This window comes from Camponotus vicinus, unplaced genomic scaffold (assembly GCF_025532165.1).
Source record: "Camponotus vicinus isolate PSW18456_S1 unplaced genomic scaffold, iyCamVici1.0 SCAF_11, whole genome shotgun sequence".
NCBI lineage: Eukaryota > Metazoa > Arthropoda > Insecta > Hymenoptera > Formicidae > Camponotus > Camponotus vicinus.
In genome coordinates, this window is record NW_028141947.1 from 15,943,643 (window position 1) to 15,971,617 (window position 27,975).

At 35.5% G+C, this 27,975-nt stretch overlaps 2 protein-coding genes across 6 annotated transcripts in view; one reads left to right on the plus strand and one right to left on the minus strand.

Moving 5' to 3' along the window:
* The window catches only part of LOC145962339 (uncharacterized), a 120,694-nt gene that overhangs the window by 53,774 nt on the left and 38,945 nt on the right, over positions 1-27,975 (plus strand). The window contains exon 2 of the mRNA XM_083083367.1: positions 23,111-23,151. Coding sequence (XP_082939493.1) covers positions 23,111-23,151 — 41 coding nt within the window. The remainder of the gene's footprint in view (positions 1-23,110; positions 23,152-27,975) is intronic.
* Ssp3 (short spindle 3) overlaps positions 1-27,975 on the minus strand; it is a 72,386-nt gene that overhangs the window by 8,766 nt on the left and 35,645 nt on the right. For 3 of the 5 annotated variants that reach the window (XM_083083361.1, XM_083083363.1, XM_083083362.1), the window contains exon 15: positions 24,277-27,839. In XM_083083361.1, the coding sequence (XP_082939487.1) occupies positions 27,765-27,839 (75 nt within the window). In that variant the 3' untranslated portion in view covers positions 24,277-27,764. Of the gene's footprint in view, positions 1-24,276; positions 27,840-27,975 lie in introns of those variants that run through there. The other 2 variants (XM_083083364.1, XM_083083366.1) reach the window with 2 other exon arrangements.

A 27,975-nucleotide genomic window follows, 5' to 3' on the forward strand; every position in this document is an offset into this window, starting at 1 on the left:
AGTCACCGGGACCGGAAGTCGAGAACGATCGGCCGTACGTCCGGCCACGCGCTAGTGTAAGGCAATTAATTCATTACCGCCCTTCGCCACCCCTTTCTTCGCTCTCTGCCTCCCCTTCTTTCATTGATTGTCGTCGAAGGGATTGTCAAGCCCTTTTCTTCCTGGAAATCGATAGTGTGTGACACACGAAAAATCAGAAAATCAGAATTTTCGTTTCAACTTCTCGATAGAGAGTACCAAGAATAAAGGATAGGATAGTTAAAAATATCTACATAATTTATAAGAAATAAAAAAGCGTCATTAATCCTCGATTACAAGTTTGCAATATAAAATAAATTAATTAATTAGACTTCTTTTTTATTGTTAATGAGAAAGATATATAAATATACGGGTTTTAATTTTTCGAAAAACCAATCCTCGTTCGATACTTTGAAGGTTTCGAGGATGATGAGGGGGGGGGGGGGGGGTACGGAAAGGGGAGGGTCTGACTTTTGGCTATGTGTACTCCTCGGAAACGCGCTTGGCGAGACACGTGACCCCGACATACGAATTCATTGCCGCCGACACGTGACTTCCAATCAGCCTGGCATTGTGTCGGACATCGGAGTCGGTCAATGGTGTTGGTGGATGTTCTTACACGATACGTCGACGTGCGTGATACGCCTGAATTGTAATGTTCGCACTGTACTTCGAATGCGCGTAGTTTTCGTTATTAATCAGACGCGAATCAATTATTTCTCTCCTCCTGTTCGCTCGTAATGGAAATTCGTAAACGTTTATCCTCCGTCGTTTTTTTTTTCCTCCATGACGTTTAAACATTTTGTCGAGACGACACGTTTCGCGAGACGCTCTATACATAAGCAGTACACGGATTGAATTATGTCCGTTTAAATTTTGTTTAATGAGTAAACTCTCGCTCGCGAGCTTCACCACTCACGGCTCTCAACTCGTCGTTTGTGTCTCGTCGGACACAATAAAGCCCACTTTCGATCTATAATTTGCGAAATTCAAGATAGAAATTTATTTAATTTGTCATATTTTTCTTTATTATACGTAATTAATCTTTATTATACATAAAATAGAAATAAATAGAATTCTGTTTCAAAAATTTTACGAATTACAGATCATCTGAAAGCTTGAGAGAGAAAAATATATATAATTATTCGCGAATTGATCTTAAAACCTCCATAAAGGTTGTTAACGTAAGAAGAAAAAAAGAGAAGAGAAAAAGCAAAAGATTCTTATATTTTATACAAGTCATCAGAGAAAAGAGAAAAATAATATTTTTCTAAATACACATTTGATTTCTCCGTTTCTTTCTTAATTTCGCGAATTATCGTACGCGTCTCTTGATCAAATGCCAAGTACAAGTTTTATGAAATAAGATGATTATATTATATTATATTATACGATACATAAAACTAAAAATGTAGAATTCTGTCCCAAAAATTTTATCACGAATTATAGATCATCTGAAAGCTTGAAAAATATATATAATTATTCACAAAATTGATTAAGTCTTAAAACCTCCATCAAGATTTAACGTAAGAAGGAGGAAAGAGAAGAGAAAAAGCAAAATATTCATATTTTATACAAATCATCAGAGAAAAGAGGAAAATAATATTTTTCTAAATATACATTTAATGTCTCCATTTCTTTCTTAATTTCGAATTACCGTATGCGTCTCTTGATCAAATGCCAAGTATAAGTTTTACGAAATGGGATGACGAGTCTCGGTGGACTTGCGTTACGTGAACTTGTGCGTGCTGGGTCTCATGAAAACACGCCGTAAAATGAGCGATCGTGCGGCGAGGCCATTCCATCTCAAAGGAAATCGTCGGTCCAAAGCGATCCCGGAACCGAGCGCTCGTTTCTCAAGAGAGAAGGAAAGAGAGAGAGAGAGAAAGAGAAGAGCGGATCGCGTAGGAAGAGGTGGAGAATTTGACGTGTGCGTTGTACATACGTCGCAGTATATATTCGGTCTTCGTCTCTCGCGGGGACGCTGACAAATGACGCGTGGCGCCGTTCGGCCACGCGACGCCTAATTGACGCTACCGTGACGTCACGTGCCGCTAGCTGTTATGTATCGCTAGCCAACTTTTCGGTGCACGCAACGGCGTAGGGCGAGGTACTCCCTTTCTCTCTCTAAAACGTTTGCGCGTAAGCGCGTGCGATCCACCGTATTTTTAACGTCGCCTCGTCCTTTTAACGGAACGGATGCTCGTTTCGCTCTTAATTCTGATCTCTATTTTAATTTCATTTCATTGCTGTTGTCCATTCATTCTACAGATGTTCCCGAAATTATATTACTAACCCGAAATTAATTATAAAAAATTATAGTAAATTATATACAATATTTCTAAATAAATTTTTTCAAAACACTCGATCAATTTTGTCAATATATATAACAATTTTTGTTGTATATATAAAGATATTTATATTACAAATTATAACATTATTCACGATGTATTTATTACGTTGGTGTAATTTTGAAAATAATAATTGATCACATGTAATTTGCAGAAAACAAATTTACATCTTCCTTTGAAAATCCACCGTAAAAATATCGGGAAGAAACGAGTCGTTTCTTTTGGACAATTTAAGTAATTTAGTTACCAAGATGTTTACATCGAAAAAGGATGCGTCGAGAAATTAATTTACAGTTGTGATATGTAAAAGTCAGGCGCGAATGCGAAAAAAAGGAGCTTAATGACGGAGCGACAGGACGCGCGTTATCCGTCCGGTCGATCTACCGCGCTCACGGGGGTTGCACGAGAGGGATGAAGGGGGAGGATTAGGGACGTCCTGCGCGCGCGAACGCTCTGAATATCCGGCGCGGTCGCGTGGTCGGTGAATAATTAGCCGATTGTCCCGTCCGCGGGCCGGAACCGAACCATCAATATTTTTATTTCCACCCATACGCCCCCTGAAGAGACGGCGACCCCTGCGGTCGTCTCCTTCTCCCTCTTTTTTCTCGTTTTTTTTTGCCCTGTCGAGGGGTTCCCGCTGGCGCTAAGTGATATCTCTCGTCTCCGCAACGAGAAAGAGAGAGAAGGAAACGATCAACTCTCGGATGAGCTCTCTCGATCCTCTCGAGGATCCCGCGGAATACATCCTGTCGGACGAGAAATGCACGCGCCGCGTTGCCGAGGGTCGCCGTCGTTGCTGTGGTCGGCAGATTGATGGAACTCGCTGCGAACGGGGGGTAGGTCCTTTATTCGCTAATGGACGAAACGTTTGGATTTTTATTACAAGCATCTCCACAATTCTGGAGCAGGAGTCTTTTACTCTCCGCATTATTGTATATATGAAGCTACCTAGAAATGAAAATCGGTATCATTTTTTCCCTCAAAAGATAGCTTTCTGAGATATAAGCCTACGTATATTTCGCCACAATCGGAAAAAAGAGAGAAAGAAACTATGATAAAATATAATTATTATGAAATATGATAGAAATCTTCATTATTATTTAAAATTGTGGGAAATGTTGGTGGTCTTTTTACTAAACTTTGTGCGGAAAAAATTAAATTCTAATATGTGACACACCATCATTCAATGGCCACAAATAAAGGGAGACATGATAAATCTCGATGATCGACGATCCGCTGGCTATACCAAGGTTAAGTGCTCGTTGAACAAAGCTTACGCAATTTTTCACCTTCCGAATGACGAGCGCAGGTTCAATTTACCTGTCTTCTCCTTCGTCATACAAGTCTTACAAGCATTATCTTATCTCTGCGACAAGATGTACTATTGTACAAATAAAGGAAAATTGTCAAAAAAGTCCCTCGTGGACGTTACTCATATTAATTCCATAAAATTCGAATGAAATTATTAAATCAGCGGAAACACAATAATGTTTCTGGGCAAAAATGTCTAAGTTTTTGCTATCGCAAAAGGGATGAAAGCTGTACATCATCTTCGCGAGGCTGAATCGTTTGCGGTCTCACGGTCCACGTCGAGCTCTTAATGGGCGACGATGCGTGGAATATGATCCACGTTAGGCAGCATAATGTCGCGTTATTACTGCACCCTTTGTGCCTACTCCCCCGCGTGCCATATATGGTCGATCGTCCCGACTTAGTTTCCCACCGGAACACCCCACTTGAAATCGAAACCACCGAGCACCAACGCACGGTCACCGCGTAATTTCCGTAGATCGCACCGTGAGTAATTCGATGTAAAAGCGTACAGGACACATTAAAAGCACGGACGTATATAACATAGGCTATCGTCTCAAAATTACCGGATGTTCTTTTAATGATAGATTTTTTTAGTGATTTTCTTCTTAAATAAAAAAGGAGCATCTTTTCTTTTATTTATAAGCGTCTGAAAAGAGGATTTTTTTGCAAATTTCAAAGAGAATAATAGAAATATATTTTAATTAATATAATTAATTTTAATTATACATTTTAATTATATATTATATTTTTTGAATTTATTATATATATTCTTTTAACATATAATTTAATATATAATTAAAATATATAAAATATATATTTTTTTAATCGATTTTTGAAATAGAATTTTAATTCGAAGAGCTTAGAATTATAAATAATTCGAATAATAATAAATAATTTTCTATATATTTAAATTTATCTTCAGAATCATCTTCATTCTCTGAATAAAATAGAGCTCCATATCTTTTCGCGAAAATTTTCTCAAAAATTATCATCACACTTGTTTGATCGATATTTCGATTCGCTATAAATTCGATCTCCAGGCTAGAGATGCACGATCGGTTTCGGAGAATCCCGATCGGACAAATCAAACTTAGTCGTGCAAAGCGCTCAATGCGTAAGTGACTCAACAGCTTCGCCTGTCTGGCGATTCCACGCCTCGCGTAATGGAGCGCCAGATGATACCGGTCGTCGCGTTCCGGGTGTGGAGGACTACCGCGTGTTTGTTAAGAGATTCGCCACGGCGGACTTCCCGTGGCGAAACGCTAAGTGCATCCCTCTATTATGCAAGCCTCGTCTTGCAGGGAACTCGCGTCACCGATAATGAAAACACGAAGTGCATCGGTCTGGTAACGCGAAGGTAACGCGATGAAATTGATTGATTTACACTTTCCGTGGTTATAAAAGAGCAACATTTATAGGGAATATATTTCGCGCGTCGTTTTCCGACTTTGATAAAACTTTATAATTTTGAAAAAAATAAACGAAAAAAATTGTTCAAAGTGCATTACAATAAGAAGCTCTCGAAAAAACGAGAAGAAAGGTAACTTCTTTCACGATTCAGGAAGTCAAAAATCGGAGGAGGAGAAAAGAATTTTCGAGCAAAAAAAAATATTGAATTGATTCATCTTCTTCAAAGTCTCTATGATTTAAATGACCGCGCCCTTTCATTCTAATAATTTATTATGCGAATCGAGTGCTCCCCGCAAGATGAAGATAGCGTGTCACATGTGCGTCACGTCGTCCCGTCTATCCTCTTTAGGCGCATCTCCGACGAATAATTCGTACGAATATTTATCCGAATGTTTTCATCGAGGTGCGCGACGTGGCTGCCGAGATAACTAGAGGATGCCACCTAAGGTGCCATCCGAGAGCCGTGCGTCAAAGGGCCTTACCGACGATCTCGCACGCGGCGTTCGTGACATCACCGATGTCCGAAGGGACGGTCGGACAGACGGACAGACGGGCCTTTAGTAGAAATTCCGAGAAGGCGACGGCAGAAGAGGGTACAGTCCGTATCGAGGACTCGCATCTGCCACGTCACCCAGCCGACCATTCTCTCCTCTTTCTAGAGAGTAGAAAGAGAAAGAGAGAGAAAAAGAGAGAGAGAGATTCTTCCCTATCTACCTACCCTTTCTCCATCGCTCCTCAGCATCTCGTTGCTCCTTCCCGTCTTAATCTACCTGGCCATCTACATCCACGTTATCTTGCATCGCGGCCACGATGGCGACTACTAATTCGAAGATTTACTGAAAGTAAGACCTTAAACGCGCAGCCTGTCGAAATTAGGCAACGATCGGATCAGCACTGTTCGATAATAGAGCGCAGGCTACGGACAGCTCCTATCGTCGATCTTTCTGCCCGATAGACTCGTCATAATTATACAAATTACTGCTGTGTCTTAGAAAAAAACGACGACTGACGGAAAACGTACCGATGAATGTCTAGTTGAAGTACCGTTAGATAAATAATGATCTTTTTACGCGAACCAAGAATGTTATTCTCATCTATCGATTTATCTTCTCAGCATCGACCAAGCTTTTTTTTTCGCGAAGTAATAACGCAATTCAATAAGAATTTTTTTTTTGAATATAAAATACAGAATAATTATTTTCCATAATATTTTTATGCCGAATATGATCTCGGTTTTTAAATTATGGATCCATTTGGAAACCGAAATTGTATTCATAAAAAAGAACTACGAGAAACGTTTATTCTCCTTCTCGTATCTTCTTTCGCTGAATTGCATAATCGCGAATGTATCTCGAGTATTCCCCCTGCTCGAGACGAATTTATCGTGAAGCGTCGCTGAAATTCTCATTGGCAGCGACCGCGTCGCGGCGAACCGTCGTCGAGTAACGCGTTTTACGACGTCACCGGCTGGCGTCTGCGGACCGCTCGGCTCCCTCCAAAGTAACCGGTCCGGTTCGATTATCGTCCGGTTAGATTCGATTAAGCCGTTGCAAACACGCCGCCGTGTAGCAGTAGCGGCGGATAATAAATTCGATTTCGGCGTCTCGCAAAAGCGCAACGAGCCACGACGTAAAACCGTCACGTCGCCGAATCACCGAATGTGAACGCCCAGGCGCGACGTAAGCTGCGCGTAAGTAACGCCGGGGGTCGAGTCGATGGGATAAGGGGATCGAAAATTCGGAACGACATTCTACCGAGAGAAGGCGGGGAGGGGGAGAGAGAGAGTCACGCCGTATCGCAGGAATAATATTTTTCTTTCTCTCTGTTCGCCTCTCGTCTAGCGCGCAAGGTGCAGTTTCGCTCGGGCAGAGGGATGAACGCGTAAATTTTTTCCGTCACAAGCGCGAACAATATCCTCTTCAATAGCATTAATCGTTAATAATTACAAAAACTTTTTAGTGATAGTTTCTTGTGAAAAAAATTTTTAATAATTAAATTGCAGTAGTAAGTAATTATATTGCAAGAAAATTACCATCTATATAAATATAAAAAATCAATAAATATAAATATATAAATATAAATAAAAATTTTTTAAATAAAATCAAATATTCTTGGAGAAGACGAGGAGGGATATTAAAATTAAAATGTAATAGTAATATCAAGAATTTATCTTAATTTTTCCAAATTTGACTCTATGATATTGATGATGATAAAAATAAATTTACATAATTAAAAAAAAATTAATATACCATGTAATAAAAATTTGCAATGTGTTAATTTAATTAATGTACATTTATCTTTCACGATATCCTTGTTTAAAACTCCCTGGAATGAATATGAATATTATTTTCTCTGTTTAAAATAGAACTAGTATTTCGTGCGATTTGTGAAAAGTGCTCGAAAAATTCACGAGGGGGTGATATGTTTCTCTCGCATGTCCCTTTTCCGCCCAACGACCCAATTATTCTCTCATCGATTCCGATCGTCATCTCGCTCACTTATTCGCGCACTCGGCGCGACATCAAAAGCAGACGGACGCGTCGCATAAAAGCGAAGGCGACCGAGAGTGGCTGCCGTTGCTGGCCGGCTGTCCCGCGCGCAAAGTGCAACATGCTCTCCTCGTGTCAATTGAAATCGAAGCCGCGAGGGTTCTCTTAGATGGGGGAGAGGGCAGGGGGCAGGTCAGGGGCACCTGCTAGTGTAACAGCGCGCGCTCTCGTAGCCGGAGGATCGTGATTAAAGCTCCACAGAGCCCCGCGTTGGGGCTCGGATCGACATTTGGTGTCATTGTCGTGAGACGACTCGTGAGAAGGGGTGCAACACGAGAAAGTCCGCGGCAACGAGAACCCCCGCTCTAATGCTGATTTAATCAGAATCACGATGTTGCTCTCCCTCTCTCTTTCTCTTTTCGAGCGATCTCCTAGTCTCAAACGTTCTCCAATGTTGTGTGTCGAGACCACCCTATATGTATGTATATACACAGAAGCGGAAAATGCGGTCGAATGAATTCAATCTTGCTAGAGTTAAGTCGATGCCATCGTTATTGCCACTTATTAGAGATCATTCCTAGTTATTAGAGTAGATACATCCGTGAATGAACATGCATTTGTAACCATTTTTATGAAGTAATATGTTAAATATTCTAATAATAATAATATTTAAATAATATATTTAATATTTTTTATTAAATATATTTTATTAAATATATTTAATAATATTTAAATAATAATATTTAAAAACAGATTACAATATTCATCCTTCTATTAATCTGTAAATTAAAATTAATTTATATTAATTTATAAATTAATTATTAATGTATAAATTAAAATAATCATTTATTAAAATGATAAAATTAGGGAACAAACTACAAAAAAGCTTAAACGTATTCTTTCATATTTTAATCACAACTGAATGAGTATTTTAAAATGGCTATGAGTATCATCCGCAAAATAAGCTGTATTTTACTATTTCAAAATATATTTTAAATATATTGTTTTTTAAATTATATATTTCATATAAATAAAATATATAATTTATAAAGCGATATGTTAAAATTTCCCTTTTTGTCAAATACACATCAGGGATATCTCTTATACTTCCGCATTTTCCTCATTTCGACGATGAAATATTGAAAGAGTAACTTCCTAAATATATACACGGACACCGACTCGCAGTCAGCATCCCCTCATCTGGATTATAATTCTTGGGCCTACATACGTAATGTAATAATCGGCCGTGTATACCAGCCATATGGGCCAGAACCGAAATGCGCCCTCGTGCACACAAGCGACATGAGCTTGCGACAGAGATAGATTCCCTGTGTTGTCTACACTCCTCGTCCTCTCCCCCTTTCTCCACTTGGCCCGTTCAATGAACACACACACTTGTCTAAAGCAGGGAATGACTCTGCCGTCAGCAAAAATACCTTAGATTACATTAGATTAAGGATCCCTTTGCAGTCACCTCCTCGGTTATCAGATTCATTTTCCGTTCGTGTTCGACATTATCGTTTTTCTCGTATCTATCTTGAAATAAATATAGAGAAAAGATATTAAAAAATCAACATTTTATTTTTGGAGGCTTGCCTGAAAGTTGGGGATACATAATTTATATTCCCGGATATTTAGGGATTATTCTATATCAGATTGCATCATACAGCTATTGTTGACGTGATGATTTCGTTTCAATTTTTTTTTAATAAGTGAGTTTTTTTTCGTAGAAACGGAGAAAAATTGAGATCTAAGTAATTAATTTCTAACACTGGTACACTTATTAAAAATTATAGATGTATGATGAGATTAATGATTAAAAAAAAATAAAGATGATACAATTTTAGAAATTTAGAAACGATAAAGAATTATTAAAAGAATATTAAAAGAATATTTTTCTTTGTTATGTAAGGCTACTTATAATTTTTTTTATATAATTCACTAAAGGAAATCAAAGAGAAAATTTTCAAACTTTGAGAACTCTCTCGATATACAAGCGATGAATGCCTACATTATTATTTTTTTTACGAATAAACTGAATAATTGTAAGCGAAACGAGTTTTGAGAAAGTGAACAACATTACATTACTCAGAAATAAAAATACATGTCAGTTTTTCTATTTTTCCATTCTATTTATAATTCAATATAATTTATTTACTTACACATCTAACACAAAAACAAAGCTAGCAATGCCTCAACAAGGCATCGCTCTATCGTACATGACTCAGAGAGAGATTACGCGCTAACCTCGGTATGTGACGGATGTGCGTACATCCGGATCGAGTCGTGACACGCGCATCTAGAGCCGCGTTTTCCGTCAAATCTCTACAACCAGCATTGAAATCGGCCTTAAAACGCCTGACTCGCGCGAGGAAAAGCGAAGCAACGACGGCGACGACGACGTCTACGACCCACCGACCGACAACCTTGAGGGGAATCGCCCTCTCCACCCTCTTCTCGTTAGCCCCCCGTGTGTATTCGCGAGACGCGACATAGATATGCTTTTAGCGCGAAGTGGGGCGAAGGGGACGCCGCACACGGTTTCCGAGCCGTGTCAGCGAAGCACACGTGCTACGACGGCGTTAAGACGACACGCGAGCGACGCTAGGAGAACAGCACGCAGGAGAATAGATCAAGGAAAGGCTACTCTTTTTTTCCCAAAAGATGGGAAACTTAAACTTTCTACATGTTCGGAGCACGTGGCGCAACCGAGGAGGCGATTTCTCGCGATAAAATAAGAGTGGGATGTGTAAAATAATTTTTTTTTCATACGAGATCTTTTGTTTTTAGAAATGGAAGTTATAATTGTCGATTTTGTGTCATAATCTCGCCGGAAACGCTACACAGAAAAAAATAAATGTCAAATCAAATAAATTAACGGGTTCACTATTTCGCAACAATCTACACAATAATCTTTTTAAAAGAATTTAATAATTTTAAATTTCAACAATATTATAGTCTTATTTTCAATATTGCAATTGCAATCTCAAGAATATATAATTATTTAATTTTACTTTAAGAAAATTATAATTCTTGATTTAAAAATGTTATTTTCTATCTAACATTGTTTCCTTTCCTTAATTCAAGGAAATTAAATCTTAAATTATAAAAATATATTTTTCTTGATTGAACTAAATAAAATGGCTTCATTCAAGCAAGCAATTATTCAAGCAATTATATTTTTCTTTAATTAACGCAATATAATCTCATTTTCAAGATTTTCATGTTAAAACTAAAGATATTTTCAAAACAAGAATGTCCTTTTTTCTGTGTATGTATTATATTTTTTATTGATTCTATTTGATTGCTTTCAACATTCTCGGATATTTAATTATATACACATCTAATATTTTTATATTTGATATTAATCGATTATCTTCTCTTGGCGTCAGATATTTTTAAGATACGGATACTTTTACTTTTAAAATATTAGCCAAGATGGAATTTAATTATAAGTCTCGCTTTTTTGGAATATCGATATTATTTTCGCCGCGTATTAATTCTATTTATAGACTCATTGACGGATTTCGCAACCTTCTACATAAGCAATTCCTTTCTATTTCACTGTTACACACAGCGAGGAATTGCGCAGAAACTTTCTCGCGACTCTTGCCGCATCGAAAACACCGTCGCTCCTCAGGAAAGTTTCTTTACTTTTCAACTCACACGAGAGAACTCTCATCGTACCGTACCGATTATTCTCCGACATTGATGTTTCATGATGATTACGACACAGTGTTTTAAGTTCCCTGACGAACGCAGCGTCATCGGTTAACCGTGCCCATCGACGAGAGATGTTCTCAATCGTAAATATTGACCCGCGGTTCTCGTAACCGCGAGAGCGCACAAACGGTTACGCACCCCGTGGATTCACCCTTGAATTTCGGTCATAAATATTGATCGCGAATACAGGATGTGTGCGATATACTCCTTGCGCCGCGCCTCGGCCCGATAGCCTCGGTCAATGATGTCCCGCGGGAGATCGTTGTATGTTTGCTGTCAATGATTGCGGTTAATTACAACACTACCCGCCTGTTTGTATGTCAAACCCCCATATATATATATAAGTACATGCGTTAACGATCCCCCGTGGGAGGCGCGCAGCCTCGACATCCCGGAGAACCGGCAGGAAGACGCTCGCTTTACTCATACCTATCCGGTGTTTCCGCGATATCGTCCTAATTTAATTACGCGTAATTTATAATTACGTACAACATAAATGTCGTCTTCTTGTAGAATACGCGGAACTATGTTAGTAAGTTTTATTTCCTACTTTCCTTCGTTCTAATTTTTAAACTTCCTATCTCTTCTCTTTTCTACGTAAAACTTGAATTATTTTTATTAAGATGTTTCAAATGATTTTCTTAAATTTATGTAGTATTAACCGAGAGACATGGAGTTTATTCAAATTTAAAGAAGTGAAAATATGTCATTTCTCAGTTTTTAATTCTATTTTCTTGTAAAACTTACGAATACTCGTAAGTACACAGAAAAAAGATAAGTGTCAAATCAAAACTTGTATACTTAAACTAACGCGTTCATTGTTTCGTATATACCCAATAATTTATAATCTTTTTAGAAGAATTTAATAATTTTAAATTTCAACAATATTCTAGTCTTATTTTAATATTGCAATTGTCACCTCAAGAATATATAATTATTTAATTCTACTTTAAGAAAATTATAATCTTTGATTTAAAAATGTTATTTTCTATCTAACATTGTTTCTTTTCCATTCAAGAAAATTAAATCTTAAATCATAAGAATATATTTTTCTTGATTGAACTATATAAAATGGCTTCATTCAAGCAAGCAATTATTCAAGCAATTATATTTTTCTTTAATTAACGCAATATAATCTCATTTCGAGATTTCCATGTTAAAACTAAATATATTTTCAAAACAAGAATGTCCTTTTTTTCTGTGTAACCGAGAGACGTAGAGTTTATTCAAATTTAAAAAAGTAAAAAAATATGTCATTTTCCATTTTTTAATTCCATTTTCTTGTAAAACACGAATACTCATAAGTAACGAAATATCTTGATAGATTTCAAACATAGTCATCTTGACTAATTTGAAAGTCAACTTCATCTCTTTCTTTTATATCTGATTATTTTTCTTTACGTATATCGCGATTCTTTTAGTATATATGCGTAGATTTCGAGTTTCCTATTTTCTCAAATTGAGACAATTGTATACGGTACAAGATGAGATTTTCTCTCCCACCCACTTCGTCTCCCGGGAGATGATAGTACGAAAGCAACCACGTGAAAAGTCTTGACGGAAAATGCGGTGCGGTCGTCCTCGAGGCAATCGAATCGGCCGTGGATAGGCCGGTCCGATCTCGGGACGGCCGTAGTAAACTTGTAAAACAATAAAAGCTTCCGGTGATCCGCCGCCGATGCGCCGAACCGTTACATCGAGTTAGCCGAGTCCAAGTTTTTACCGGATGTCGCCGCAAACGGGGTTCGATTTCGTAAAAAAATTTCTCTCTCGATTATCGAACTCGACGAATGCGGTATCGAGGTTCTTGTTCGTCGAGAATACCTTTTTTATCTCGAGATATTCTATGACGATGTTAATGCTAATCTCTCGATATGTTAATTGTTAGAAAACGATGAGTCGCCTCGATTGAATGTGTTATTCTTTCGTTTTTCCTAGCAATTTTGAGAATAAAAATAATCTTCTTATTTATGTGTATGTTATCTTATATAAAATATATTTAAAATATTATTTAAATGTTTATGTTTAAAATATCACAAGAAATATTCATAGTATATTAAATAATTTAGAGTAAATAATTTAAAGAATATTACATTGCAGAGGATGTTTTAATCTCTTGAAAAAAAAGTCACACCATTGCATTTATCTTTTAATATTCCAAAAGTGGAATACCCCACACTAAATCAATATTTTTAATTCATCATTTTTCAATACGTTTCCACAAAGTTAAAATTATTCACTCTTAAAAGTCGACAATCGAAAAAAATTCATACAAAAAGAACGGATTGCAAAGTTCAAGAATTGTATAAAGAACTCTCTGAAAAATCTTAAATTTTAAATCATAAATTTATCTCTATGCAAAAGTCATGAGCGAGATTACGATGTGTGTGTGTCAATGAAGGCAGAAGGGAAAACAAGAGACTGTCAATATTACGGCCCTCGTCCTCGGGAAGAGAATCTCACCCCGTCCAGGAAGTATTTCTTCCGAGCCGGTGGGCCGCGACGGAAATGAAAATTTCACATCTGAATTTTTTCGCATTCGTTTCCCTCCCTTCGGTTACGAGACACGGGGTCGACTGGTGGTACCGAGTTAGGAATCTGGGGACAATAGTGACGCCACCCCGTGTCACCCTGCATTAATTTCTGATGACGAAACGCTCGTTTTCTTTTTGCTCGCCCTCTCTATCAAGGCTGTCATCCAGCCTTCTTCGAAAGGGACGATTTCTTCCAACAATCTCTTTTCTTTTTATCCGACTTCGCGTTGCAAATCGCTTTTCTCACAAAGTGCGAATTTTGATAAATTATTTACATCATTCTATAAACGACTATGTGAATTCTAGTAAAAATGAAAATAAATACAGTCCATTTTTTCATGTTTTTTAATTCCTCATTATGGCTTTCATTATCTTTTTTCCGTTGATATCATATTACAATAATATTATTTTGGATATTTATGATTCATATTTTCCGAGATATTAAATATTTCACTAATATTATTATTTTAATTATGAATTTTGTCTATAATTAACCTGTAGGTATATTTTTCAATTGATAATAAATTAATCACACAATTAGTTAAAATATTTAGATTAATAATATTCTGTCTCTCGGAGGTATTTTTGCATAATAATACATTAAATATTTAAAATATAGGGACATTAGATACTTGGATAATTAATATAGGACGAATCTAATAATAAAAACTTTTTAGTTTTTAAAAGTTTTGCACGTTTATAAAGATTAATCTGTCAAAAGATTTAATGTATAACCAATATATATATATACTTATAACTAATTATGTTTACACTAAAATCCATTATTATTATTATTATATTTTTGCTACAAGGTCTTAAGATCCTTTGATAAAATTATCCTATACATTTTTTCTCCCCAAATCTCTCTCTCTCTCTTTCTCTCTCTCTCTCTCTTCGCTCAGACCAAAGTGCTCCTTTCCACCCTCTCTTCCTAGCTTTTTCCTTTCGCACATTCCTCGATTCTCCCTCCCCAGCTTTCATCCCCATTATAGTCCTTCGAGTACATATCCGGTGACCCGATTTAAAGCCAAAGGAGGGCGATTTCCTTCGTGTGATCGGAAACGTGGGGGATACCAATTGAGTACTAGATGACCGAGGCAGCCATTTCGTCGTTGTCGACTAAATTACATCCTCGCCTGCAATTTGCGTCACTTTGTGCGCGTTAATTGTCGCAATCACAAGCACTTATGCACGCACCTTTATATAAATATATATATTTATAATATCGTTTCATCTAAAATAATAAGTCTTTCCTAAAAAGATTTAAACAACGACGACCTACATATGGAATTTTTCTGCACATCCTCTCGCAACGCGTATCGTTAAGTAATTAATTCAATAAATAAAAAAACGGGCCGAGATCTTTCTTGTTAAATTTCCAAAAGATCCGCTTCGCGAACTATCCCGGCGGCTTCCGTGCGCCTCTGTCATCCGGTTTACGATGATACCCCTAAATAGCGACCCCCGTAGAGACAATCAATCAGCCGATCACTGGACCTTGACTGTGTCCACATTGCGCGCTGCGAATGCGTGTGCGTGTGTACGTCCCTACTCTGGCTGTCTTTCCTCATCACCGTTGCAATAACGCGTGGCTTTCGTTGCCCGCTCCTCTCCCTATCTCTCTATCCGTTCCTACGAGCCCGTTCCATTTACACCGCGCGCCGGTCTCGCCGTCCATTCGTGTTTAATACGCCACATCGACGCAGCAGACACCATAAGGGGCGCGAGAGGCTATGAAATAAAATAACACGTAACCGTGAATGGGTCCGGTGCATCTGTGTCATTGAGCATCGCGGATGATAGATTTTAAGTAGCCTCTGTTATATCGAACGTGGACCAGTTCTGACTTCTCGCGGACGATAAATTTGAATACTTTCGTACTATTTAAATTTGATTTCATAGCTGTATGTGTAAAGAGTACTAAAATGATTTTAGATACGCAAATAGAATCATATAATCGGTATTTCAATGAAATGGTTACGTCGAATAAAAGACAAAATATTTAAATGTTGTGTCAATTAATTTTATCTCGACAAAATCACACAATTGCAACAAGTTTCGTATGTGATAATGTATGTATAATTAATCACGAAACTGATTAAATGTTTTCAAAATTTTATAATAATTTTAAAAAGTTAAAAGAGAAAAATAGGAGAAAAATGTTCTATCATGCATGTCATTAAAAGAAAATATACATTTTTAAGGAATTTTTTGAAATAATTAATTTCAAGAAGTTATTATATGTTGATAACAAATCGCCAAAAAACGTATCTTTTCTACGACAAGAACGCAAGTAAAAAAATATATTTGCATATAAACTATTTTTATTCGCGTGACCCACATCATGTGTGACGAATATTACTAATATTTCTCATAATTTACTCTCTATAATGGAAAGTTCATATTTGTCATCTTCGAAACGGAAATGCAATATTGATATCAAACACGCTGACGACAACGCTGACGTTTCGTAGTTTTACTCCGTTTAATCGAGGGGCTCCGAGAAAGAAGAAAAAAAAAAAAAGCGGACAGAAGGGCAAGGGCGTGTTTGGTGTTTCCGATTCTATGGACGCTTGACCCATTGTCTCTGGGGTTTAATTTTTACTCTCTTCCCCCCTTCTCCTCTCTTCTTTCCCGTGTCCCCTTACACCACAAGCTCCCTCCTCGTGCGTCTTTCTCCTCCGGTTCCTCCCACTCGTCATTCGTAGTCGACCTGCCGGCGTTATTCACGATGCACGCGGCGACAATGCTGCCTCGTCCTCGTCCTCGTTTGTGGGACGAGGTGGTGCACAATGCGACAGCAATCAGGAGCTGCGCCCCTGCCAGCGGGCGATCTCCTCTCACAATTATTTCTTCTCTTTTCCTCATCTTTTCTTCTTTTTTTTTTATTCAGTACTCATAGAACGCGGATCTTCAATAAGAACTGACTCCTTTGGACCTCTCGTCTGCGGGACTGTTGATTATGCGAATCGACGACGAGGGGAAGCGCGATAATTCGCGCGAAACGTACGATAAACTACGTGACATTGATGATCTTCTTACGATAACTCTGTAGTCGAAAATTATACTCGAATTCGTTCACGAACGCAAGGGAAGACGCGACCTTCGGGAATCGAATATCGTTTTTAGGGTACCGCGGGATGTGTTTGCTCGAAGCGATGGATGTGGATAGATGGACGGACGCTTTGCTTACGCGGGGGAGGTTACGACGCACTGCGTAAACAACGATCGGGTTTCGGTGCCCGCACTCTTCTTGGTCTTCCCGCCTGTCTCCGACTCGTCGATCCTGAAGTCGAAAGGGTGCTCTTCGCAGCCGGGAAAACCGATCCGATTTTAGGGAGAACGAAAAAGGGCGAGAAACGCAAAGAGAAAGAAGAGATAGAAAGGAAGAGAAAGCAAATCGAGGTTTTTTTAATTGCAAGAGATGATTTTTCAATCGCGCATACATTAAAATATATGTATATATAATTATCATAAAATAAATGCTTGCCGATAAAGCAGAAAAATCGAAGGACCCATTTTTATATATTATTATTCATTATTATTATTCATTATTTTATTTCTAGAGTCGAATAATATTTTATTTTATTTGCATTTTTTTGAATAAGTCTTTTAACGACTAATCCTATAATATATTTGCACATTTTGTATATATTTGAAATAAATTGCTGCAATTAAATTATTATAAATTTCTACATGTACCATATATTATTCGTAATAAACGAATGCAATCAAAATATATATCCAATGCACATTGTGGGTGCCAATTCATTTGACAAACATGAAGAAACTGCGTACAACACGTTGCGATTTGAGCAAAATTTAGTTATTGCGTATGATATAATATTTAATATAAATATTTTGCTCTCTCACAAAAGAAATATTATACCACATCTTTATACACGCAGTTAATTTCTTACAGCTAAAGTACCTTGTTTCGATTTGTACTTTTCTCTCCATGGATTATTAAATTTAATCATCATCGTAAAAATTCATTTTAAAATTATTAAAATAAAATTCACCCGCGTCATTTTTTGTATATAATTACAGAGCAAAAAAGGAATTTTATAAAAGAATTGAAAAGTAAGATTCTTTCACGATTATTCTGCGTAGAAATAATTTGAATATTTCCCCATTGGACAATACAATTTAATTTATTCACAAAATTTGTATTAATTCAACGAACAAACATCATGTTCGAAATAGTGAGACACGCGCAAAAATTAATATGGAAAAAAGGGCGTATGTTTCTCTACCACGACAAAACGATATATCCAAGCATCGCGGCGGTGAGGCTCAGAAAGCCGTCAGAAAGTGGCCCGGACATTATATCGAAGTTTCGACGTTCGGTCTAACCGAATTCGGGACGTCGAGAACGAGGGCAATTTAGTTACCTGGTGCGTTGACTGGCGCGGCCGACTATTCCAGGTCGTGTGTGTCGATCGATGTTCATCCACGTAAAAGGGTGGGTGGCGGCGGATCGAGGGAGCGGATGGTTAAAGGACGGCGGCGGCGGGTGGTCGGGGTTGTAATAAGCGTAATGGACATATAGCACCCTCCCCCTTTTCCTCTATCCATACGCATGCCCTCGGTCCTCGCGACGTGTTCGCGCGGCAAAGGGTTGCTTCCTGTAATCGTGAGAACGCTTTTCCCTATCCTCGTCTCCACTTCGCATCGTCGTTATTCTCGCCGAAATTACGATGATTTTGAGGAGGGCGATAGCATTTGCGATTAAACTTATTCGGTAGCGCAAATTCTTACGGTGTCAGTCGTCAAGTATTATGTTTCTTTGAATTTTTCCAATTATATTATATTAATTATATATATTATATATACTCTCCTGGACAAAATTAACGCATTTTTTTTTTAAAAGCTGATATTTAAATTTTAACGAAAAATTTTAAAGAAAAAGTGAACCAAAAATTATGCGTTAATTTTGTCCAGGAGTATAGATGTATAATTATATAATTATATATATTGATAGATGTATAATTATATATTATATATTATATAGATATTTATTAATTAAATATTCGAGAGCAAATATATATTAAACGTAACATTCATCGAGTAAAATAATAGACCGGAAAATAAATTTAAGAATGCGAGATTACACGTTTCTTTTTTTAAATTTGAGAAAGAGGTTAATCATTCCTCGTAGCTTTTTTTTAATTAGATACAATTCCGATTTTCAAAATGCTCTATCAATTTTGAGAAGTTTGAGATTAAACTTATAAGACTGTTTTAATGTACTTTGTACAGCTGCGGTATACAATGTGCTGGAAAAGTTTCTTTCTATTCATAATTAAGTACATTGTTAGAACTTTCAGTTTTCAACAGAAATTTGACAAAGATTAAAGTTGATAAGATTTTCGTAATTAAATATTTGATGTGGATTTGTTATAAGATAGAGTTATAATTTGTTATTACATAGAGTTATAAAATAAATAATTAAATAAGCGATCGGACATTTTTCAGGTATTCAAACTGTAAGATTTTACAAAATGTAAATTTGATGTCAATATGAATATATAAAATGACGGAATCAATGTAATGTAACGGATGTAACAATTGAAAATTTTAAAACGACTGTGACAAAAACAAACTTGAAATAAATAAACAACCAATGTATTTAAAAAATATTAGGTTTTTCAAATTTTTTGACAAAAATTCAGCGTTATGTGTCAAAAACAAAAATTACCGCATTCTTTAAAATAACTTCTGATCAGATGATTTAATGTAATAAAAGTCTCTTCCTTTTCAGAAAGACACGACAGGAATATTTCAAAATATTTCAACTTGTAATAATCGCATACAACTCAAATACATATTTAAAAATTCGTAACAGTTGAACTTATGTATTTCATGCAAAAATATACATTGAACAAATTTAATTTTGCATTTATTTATCGAAAAAACGAGAATTTTCTAACTGAATATATGTCTGTATGTTTTTTACTATTTCCTGTATTTTTCATTTATATTTTTACTTTTAAAGTTATTGTCATGCTTTTCCTTTTTTTATAGCTATTATGTAATTCATTCACATATACTTCATTTATGTAATTTATTCGCAGCATATGAAGAAAAACTCAAGCCAATTGTATTTTCAGCTTTTAATTTAATCTCAGATCGATGGAAGATGTATTATAGAAATATAAGCGCAATTAATTTCGCATGTTTAATAAGCTAAACACAATGAATTGCTTACCTGGTTACTCCGCCGTCACTGGATGTCTTCCTCTTTCTCTCTCGTTAATTTTTTGTTGCTTCTTCATGACACTCACTCGCGAAAATACGAATAATTATGGTTGCACACGTACTACGTAAAATATGATAATCGCGCGATACTTTGTACGGCACTCCCGACATTAAAAAAAACCGCACGCATATTTTACATTACATTACAACGAGACAACTCAAGTTAAGATTCATTCGAAAAAATCGCGCGAGTCAATTTACATACGTCGCCACTCGCCGCAATCATGCTTGATTCGTAAACAGCATATTTTTAGGGCAATTTTAATCTCATACAATATAAGTGAATGAATATATAATTTGAAAAATTCTAAAAAAGACATCGACAATTTTAATTATCGCGCAATATTAATTAAATATATTAATAGATTGATTTCTAAATGATACATAAGAACAGTAACGATATATAAGTCTCATGATGACTGATTCAATCTTTTATGAAAAAGGATAATATATCAACTATTCATTAATATCCAGTTTTTATTAATTCGGCTATTTGAGATGCAAAATGGAAAAAGTTAATGTTTGAAAAAAATATAACAATAATGATGATAACTCGAGAATATATAAATCAAATATGTAAATTAAATTAAACGGCAATACGAGTCTAAAGTTGTTGTTGATACACAAAAATTTTATTATATGAAATATTAATATAAAAATATAGTCTTATAATGACGTCAATAAAATTTTTGTATCAACAAGACTCGTATTGCCGTTTAATTTAATTTATTACACGTAGTTTATTTCCAACAAATCACACGACATACTCGCGTTATTAATGAACAGTCAACATCATGTGTTATTTGAAACAAATAGCCGTCGCCATAATATTCTTACGTTTATCGTACATGTTAATTAATTAATAATGTTGAATTAATCATCGTTAATGCTAATAATTATAAGAATTATCGCGTTTCTCAGAAAATACGAAGATTTACGGAGAGCGGCTCGTATCGTGACCATCACGCTTGAGTGTCGCCGCGCGAATGGCAACAAGGACACGGTATGTCAACAATAGCGCTCTATACGTCGCAAAAATAAACGAACTAACATCGCGTATATGTAAGTTATTTCTCGTTGTTGCCATGAAATATTTAACGAACTGTAAAATAAATTTACAGAATATTACGGAATATTTAATGCTTCTCGTATTTTTAATTTATTGTTAATAAATGGTTTGTTATTTATATATCATTTTATTTAACTATATTTTTAATCTAGTTTTTAATAATTATTCAACATACTATATAATTATTTATATATCATTTCCTTCTTCATTACTTTAATTGCTCGATTCTATTGTACATTATATTGTTACAGTACTTTAAAAATAATGAGCGAAATATAATATCGGCGAAAAATTCAAAGTGGAATATCAAAAATACATTCGAAGAGATATATTCGAATATTTAATTAAAATAATCATCGCTTGTAAAACCCGTATGATATGAAATAATAGTTTATAATTTTTTTGCAAATTCTGCAAAAATAAGAATTATAAATAATCATTTTATTGCGATACAGCTGATAAGAAATATTCTTTAATGATGAAATTTTTTAATTTTGTAATCAAGTATATTTCAAATACATGTCTTCTCGCTCTGAATTTCTCGGTTTAATTTGCCAATTATTTTTAAATTAAGCGCAATAAGATACCAGTAGGATCGAAAGATTCATATAAAATATTATCATGTATATATATATTATAGTATTATTATAGTATTTATATGATATTTGGCGTTCGCTTTTGTGATGTATGATTGTGATGACGTGGTACATATTGTTTATACAACGTGGCCTTGTCATCATTCGTACGGTGACACTCAAATAAGAAAGACGTGTTTCGTCGCGTTAACTTTCGAGACGCATAAATATGGAAAATAACGAGAGATCCTAAACGCGATTATTTGTTAAAAATAAAATTATCAACTCGTGCGATTGATTAATTTCCACGACACGTAAAACAATTTTTAAATAATTTATTCGAAAATTTATCGTGCGAATAGTCAACAAAGCTACAACATATTTTTAGAACACATATCAAAGAATCTACGAAATTTTAATCTTTTATTCACATAACACACACACTCCTCTCTCTTGAAGATTATAATATATAAATAATTAATCTTTCTCTAAAATGAAAATATGTATTATTTGTTAATGATAGACACAGCGTCACCGTGATGAATCGTTTAATTTTCGGATATTGATTGTAGCTTTGTGCGAAATTGTTATTTTCGCATTGTTTTCCCATCGCGTTGTAACAAGGTTCGCATCGATCAACGATGATATATTTTGATCAATATCGAAAGTGCCGTAAAGTGCCACGCGATCGCTGATTAGTGCGTGCGCGATCTTAATTAATTCTGTATTTTTGCGAATGAGTGTCGAGTGCCATGAAGAAGCAGGATCAACAAGAGAAAAGGAGCAAACCTGGGGGAAGCATTGGACAACGGAGCAACCGGAAGTGAGCAACTTACTTATTTATTTTAAATTATTTATTTTTTTCTGTGTGCGTGAAATTAAATGCTCCATCTTTTCACGATACTGATTTATTTTTTACATCATTTCATAGTACGTACTGCATAAAAAATGCAACAGTATTTTTCTCAACAATATATTTTTCTTTTATTTTAAGAATTTATTTAATATCAATATTTTAATATCTAATATTAAAATATTTATAATTAATATTTTTATATACATGAAAAATATTTTAACAGGCACAAATATTTTATGCTTTAGATATATAAGAGATTATTTGCGTTATATTTATATATTAAATTTATTATATTTATAATTAAATTCTTGTTATATTTCATACAAATTTAATTTAAAAAAAATCTTTTTTATAATTCTGTATTTAACTTTTATCTTAAATATCTGCGTCAAAATTGCAAAATTTTTACTTGTACATAAAATTATTTTACCTATATATAATTAATTAATTAATTAATTAATTTATTATTCTGGACATTCTTTATAATCTGGTTACAATTGTATTTTACAGATCGGCTACATCCCACAATTCTGTTGCTGCGCATCGTACCGGTGAGAGTTTAATCACTTTTTATTTTAATTTCTGTAGTGAATTTGTGTTTTGAACTTTTCGAAACGTGATGAAACATTTCTGAGATCTAAATCGTATTAAGCATTAAAAAGAAACGATTATTCTTTCTTGTGAGATTTCTTTCGTTAATCGCGTTATATTGTAGCCGAGTCGATTTACCCGCGGCGAGATGCGTCGCGGCACGCCGCGAGTGAAACGCAATGCGTGCCGCACCGTTTCTGTGTATGTATGTGGTACACGTGGCCGCGCTGCATAAACGTCGCATCGTAAGCGCGCTGCACGCTGGTCGTAGATAGGTGCGCGATGTAAAAGCAACGTGATATATTATGCAGTCTCGCTAAGTGGAGCCGGGAGATGTCGAGCGTTAGCAGAGCGTGAGAGAGAGAGAGAGAGAGAAAGAGAGAGAAAGGGGGGAAGAGAAGGGAACAGCGTGAGGAACGAGCGGAACGATGTCATACGTTGAACGAATGTATGTCCGAAGGGAGAAAAAGGGGGAGGGGAGGAAGCGAGAAGAAGAGACGAGAAGCGGAAAGGAGGCGAAGGAAAGGCTGCGGCGAGGGGCGGGGGACGAGGTTACTCAAAACGAGGCGGCTGTATTAAGTGCGCCTATAGATTACGGCGCCGGAAAAAGTAGAGGCGCATCTCGCGCTAAAACGCTTTGGGAAAAAAATTACCCTGTGGACCCCATACGTCATCCTCGCGGGCCCTCTTCCGCGTGTGTGAGCGTTTCTAGTTGAGTACGAGAGGGCGAGGTGCCGCCGTTTTTCACAGGAACCTCGCCGGCGCCTTTTTTCGATTCGACGACAGGCGTATTTCTCTCTCTCTCTTTCTCTCTCTTTCGTTTCGATCTGTATTCGATTGCCATAAAAACAGTAGAATAGAAGTTTACATGGTTGGCGATTTATCTCGTGTTCTATTCCGCGATATGTATTTTTTACAAATTTCTTTGTCAATCTTGAAATCGATTTTTTTTCAGAAAAATTCGACAAGAAATTTGATTGTAAAAATTTACACATTAGAGATTGAAATCGCTTTTCGGAGATTCGCCAGCTATTTCATAGACACGCCGAAATTTTTAAAAATAAATAATAATACATAATAATAAATAATAAATAATATACATATATTTCATACTTTTTTAAAATATAATTTACCGTTTTTATATCGACCATAGATTATTCTTGGAGAAAAATTAAAAGTAAGCTCCACAAACACGTGTATATATCATAAAGCGCATTATCTTTATTACGTGTAACATATTACATACGCAATATATTGGTTTATAGTATATTTTTTGCGTACGCGTCAAATGTATGCGTTTGCTGGGAGACAAAAATCTCGATGCGCATCAAGTACATGGTATGGCATGGCACTTAACATTGTTCGTGTTCAAGTGTATCGAAACTATTTTCCCTTCTCTATAAAATAATTGTGTTCTATCTGCACTTTCGCGAGCGCTTAAATTAAGCGACTAAAACTTCTCCAACATTAGAGGATTAAGATCAATTGGGGTAATAAATGGACGCAATAACGTGTAATACTAGGAATAAAATTAACAATTGTCGCATTTTTCAATTGCTCGTTGTAACGACTATACTCGCTATTTATTTCAATAATTTTACAACAACGGTTAAATTTATCGTAATGAAAAATATCGTATTCGTTGAATTCATTGTCCCCGATTAATCCTGCTGACTCGATTGCTTCCCCTTTCGAGTTTGTTCACAAAATTACACGATTCTCTTTCCATAGCTACCTTTTCGAAACGCTATTCTAAATAATTGCGACGAATCCTGTGTGATACGCGTGAAAATTTCGCGAGGAAACGCGAATGAAACGCATAAGTACGGATCAAATTAACGAAGGATCACGTCGCAGAGATGCATTTCCCGCAGAAAGTGGTGCGCATTTATTCATTTGTATTATATAAAGGACCGTTTCGAGTCGAATTGCGTATTTATACAGGCTATCGTAGAAAAATACCGCTTTTCTTTCGTTTCTCACAACGTTGCGAGTCTCGCAAAGTCAGCATTCGACGAAAAAGCGACGCCACTAAACTAGCTCACTAAACATTGCGATTCAATTCTCAGCTACTAATCTAGAATACATCTCTATGCTATGCGATATCGATCGATTTGCGCGAAAGCTTCGCCGAGATTGCTCCCTCTTAAATGAAACTGCGTATTCACTCGAACGATGAAATTTTTTCGCAGAAGAGAGACTCTAATAAACACTTTGCATTATTTATTTATACATTACTATTATTATAATATAAATATATATATATATATTTTGTTTAAAGTCGAACATGCGCGAGATGTTTACGATTCTCGAGTTTTTCGTTCGACTCAAATTGTTAATGTTAAATATTTGCTGGATATTAAATATTTGCTATTTGTGTATGTGTGTCTGTACCGACTCGAAAAGTCGTTAAGCAAGGCAATATTTTCCATCAAATTTTCTATCTACAAGAAAACAGATTTATTTTGTTGTAAACATGAACTATCTTATTTCATAACCGTATATATATTTAAATTTCACGAACTTTCCTATAGAGATATAGGAAATAAGTGGATGAATAAATTCTATTTACTTTGCAAAAATAGAATATACGATTTACGTAAAGTTCTTGAAATATTTAATCGGAAATTCGAAACTTCCGACAAAGAACGCACGCATAATTACTTTCATAATCAAATGTATAAAAAAAATACAAGTTTGATAGAAAATACTGTCCCGCTAGTTATTACATTTTTCATATTCTATTTAACAGTGTAATACTTAAATATCAATTGCATTGACAGGACATTGCACGAATTAATCAGCTGTAGTCGAAAACTCGTACCTTCTAACATTAACATTCATAAATAATATAATTAACGCCATTCTGAACTAAAATAAAATAATATTCTTTGAATAATTTCGCCAAAATATATAGCCTAGCTATAAAATTTCTCTAAATTTCGCGATACTAGGAGATATTAATTTAAAATAATGTAGGTTTGTGATTCTCGAGAAGAGAGAGGAAATCTGCTCAAAGATAGACTATTATTCCCCGATACACACTTCACATGATTAACATACGTATCTTTCTACGTTTATCGGGCCGTATCACGCGACGATTATTATGCGAAAAAGGCTCAGTTTGAAGACACATTTTTTGCACGATAGGATTGGCACGTGTGGAAACGAGGAGGAGAGGACGGTAGTAAAAAATATAGTAGATACGCAGTATATGATTGCATATAGAATCTACTAATATTATAAAAGGACTAGATTCACAAATAGTCCGCGTGTTTCTCTCGCGATTACACCTCCCATAATAGCATATATTCCTCTTAAAATAGTATCGTGAAATTAATTTCTTAACAATCTCTTCATCTCATCTCTTTAAGTTTGTTAATCGAAACGATACTTCTAAAAACAATCCGCGCGCATCGTTTTCTCGCGTCAAATTCTTTTAAAAGGCAGATCCTTTTAAATTTGTATCTTCGTTTGTTTACAAGAACGCGTGTAAAAATATAAATTATTCAGCATGACACTTCACGGAGTACAATGCGATAATTTCGATATACATCTACTTAAAGCATCGCGGAGAAGGGGTAGGAGGGAACGAGATTGTGACATTTAATGTCATCATCCGTTCGCCGAGGTGACAGGTAATTTCGATTTTAGATTCGTAAGTCGTTACTGATGCGCAGGAATAAATTATTCCACACACAATTATGTTCAACAAAGCAAGATACGAGGCTACTCGTCAAGAACAATCAAAATATAAATTGTAATTTATTTCTTGTTTTTCTCGTTTTTATCGTTAAGTTCGGAAAATTGTTTTTTTTATTCCGACAAGAGAAACGCTGAATGAATACTTTACAATTTCCCAAAAAATTCCAAAGATCTACAAAATTTTTTGTAATTTTGCTAATAAAATTTATGAAACATATGATGTATTAAAATGTTAAAATAATTTAACATATCCGCTAAAATATGATCTATAATTATGCAAAATCCAGAAGTTCTGGAAATCTTTGTGTAGAAATTCGATATTATAGATTGCAAACCTATAAAGCGAAATATCATGCGTGTATCATCAGTACGTTGCAGCTACAAATAGACTGAACCAAAATGGTTTGGGAAGCACCAGTCTAAATTAACGTGCGTGCTATTTTTTTCGTTCGCGTAAACTTTCGAGTAAATTTAACTTTCTCCGCAAATTGAGTTTTATTCCTGAGCTTGAAGAATCACGAGTATTCAACTTACTTAGCGGGAGTTTCTACTATTGCGATCGTGTAGTGTCTAGTTATGCGATAATAGAAGTTACGAATTTTTAAATTTAATTAACTACGCATTCTTGATGCAATCTCTTTGAATTTTCTCTTTATGCTCTTTTCTTCATTTTAATAAACAAACAATTGTAAATTTAGATATAATAATTTAGATATAATTAATATATTAAAATAATTAATTTAGATATAATAATATATCAATAATTCTGATTTCCGATTCGCGCGGACTACAAGAATCGCTCTAATGAGAACTCTAAGAAATAAAATTAAGCTAATCAAACCTTTTAGGGTGGAAAACGTGAGGCAGACTAGGCGCTATCCTTCAGCAAATGCACTAAAGGATTTAATTTACCTTCGTCTGAATTCCTGTACTGCTCCAGTAACTGTAAAGCCAATTTGTAAATTATTCGTTAAATATTATTACCCATAAAAAGAGACAAAAATATATAGAGAGTAATGAAAGCGGATAAATATTAACGTTGAAATTATATTATTTATGAATACAATGTAGCTAATATA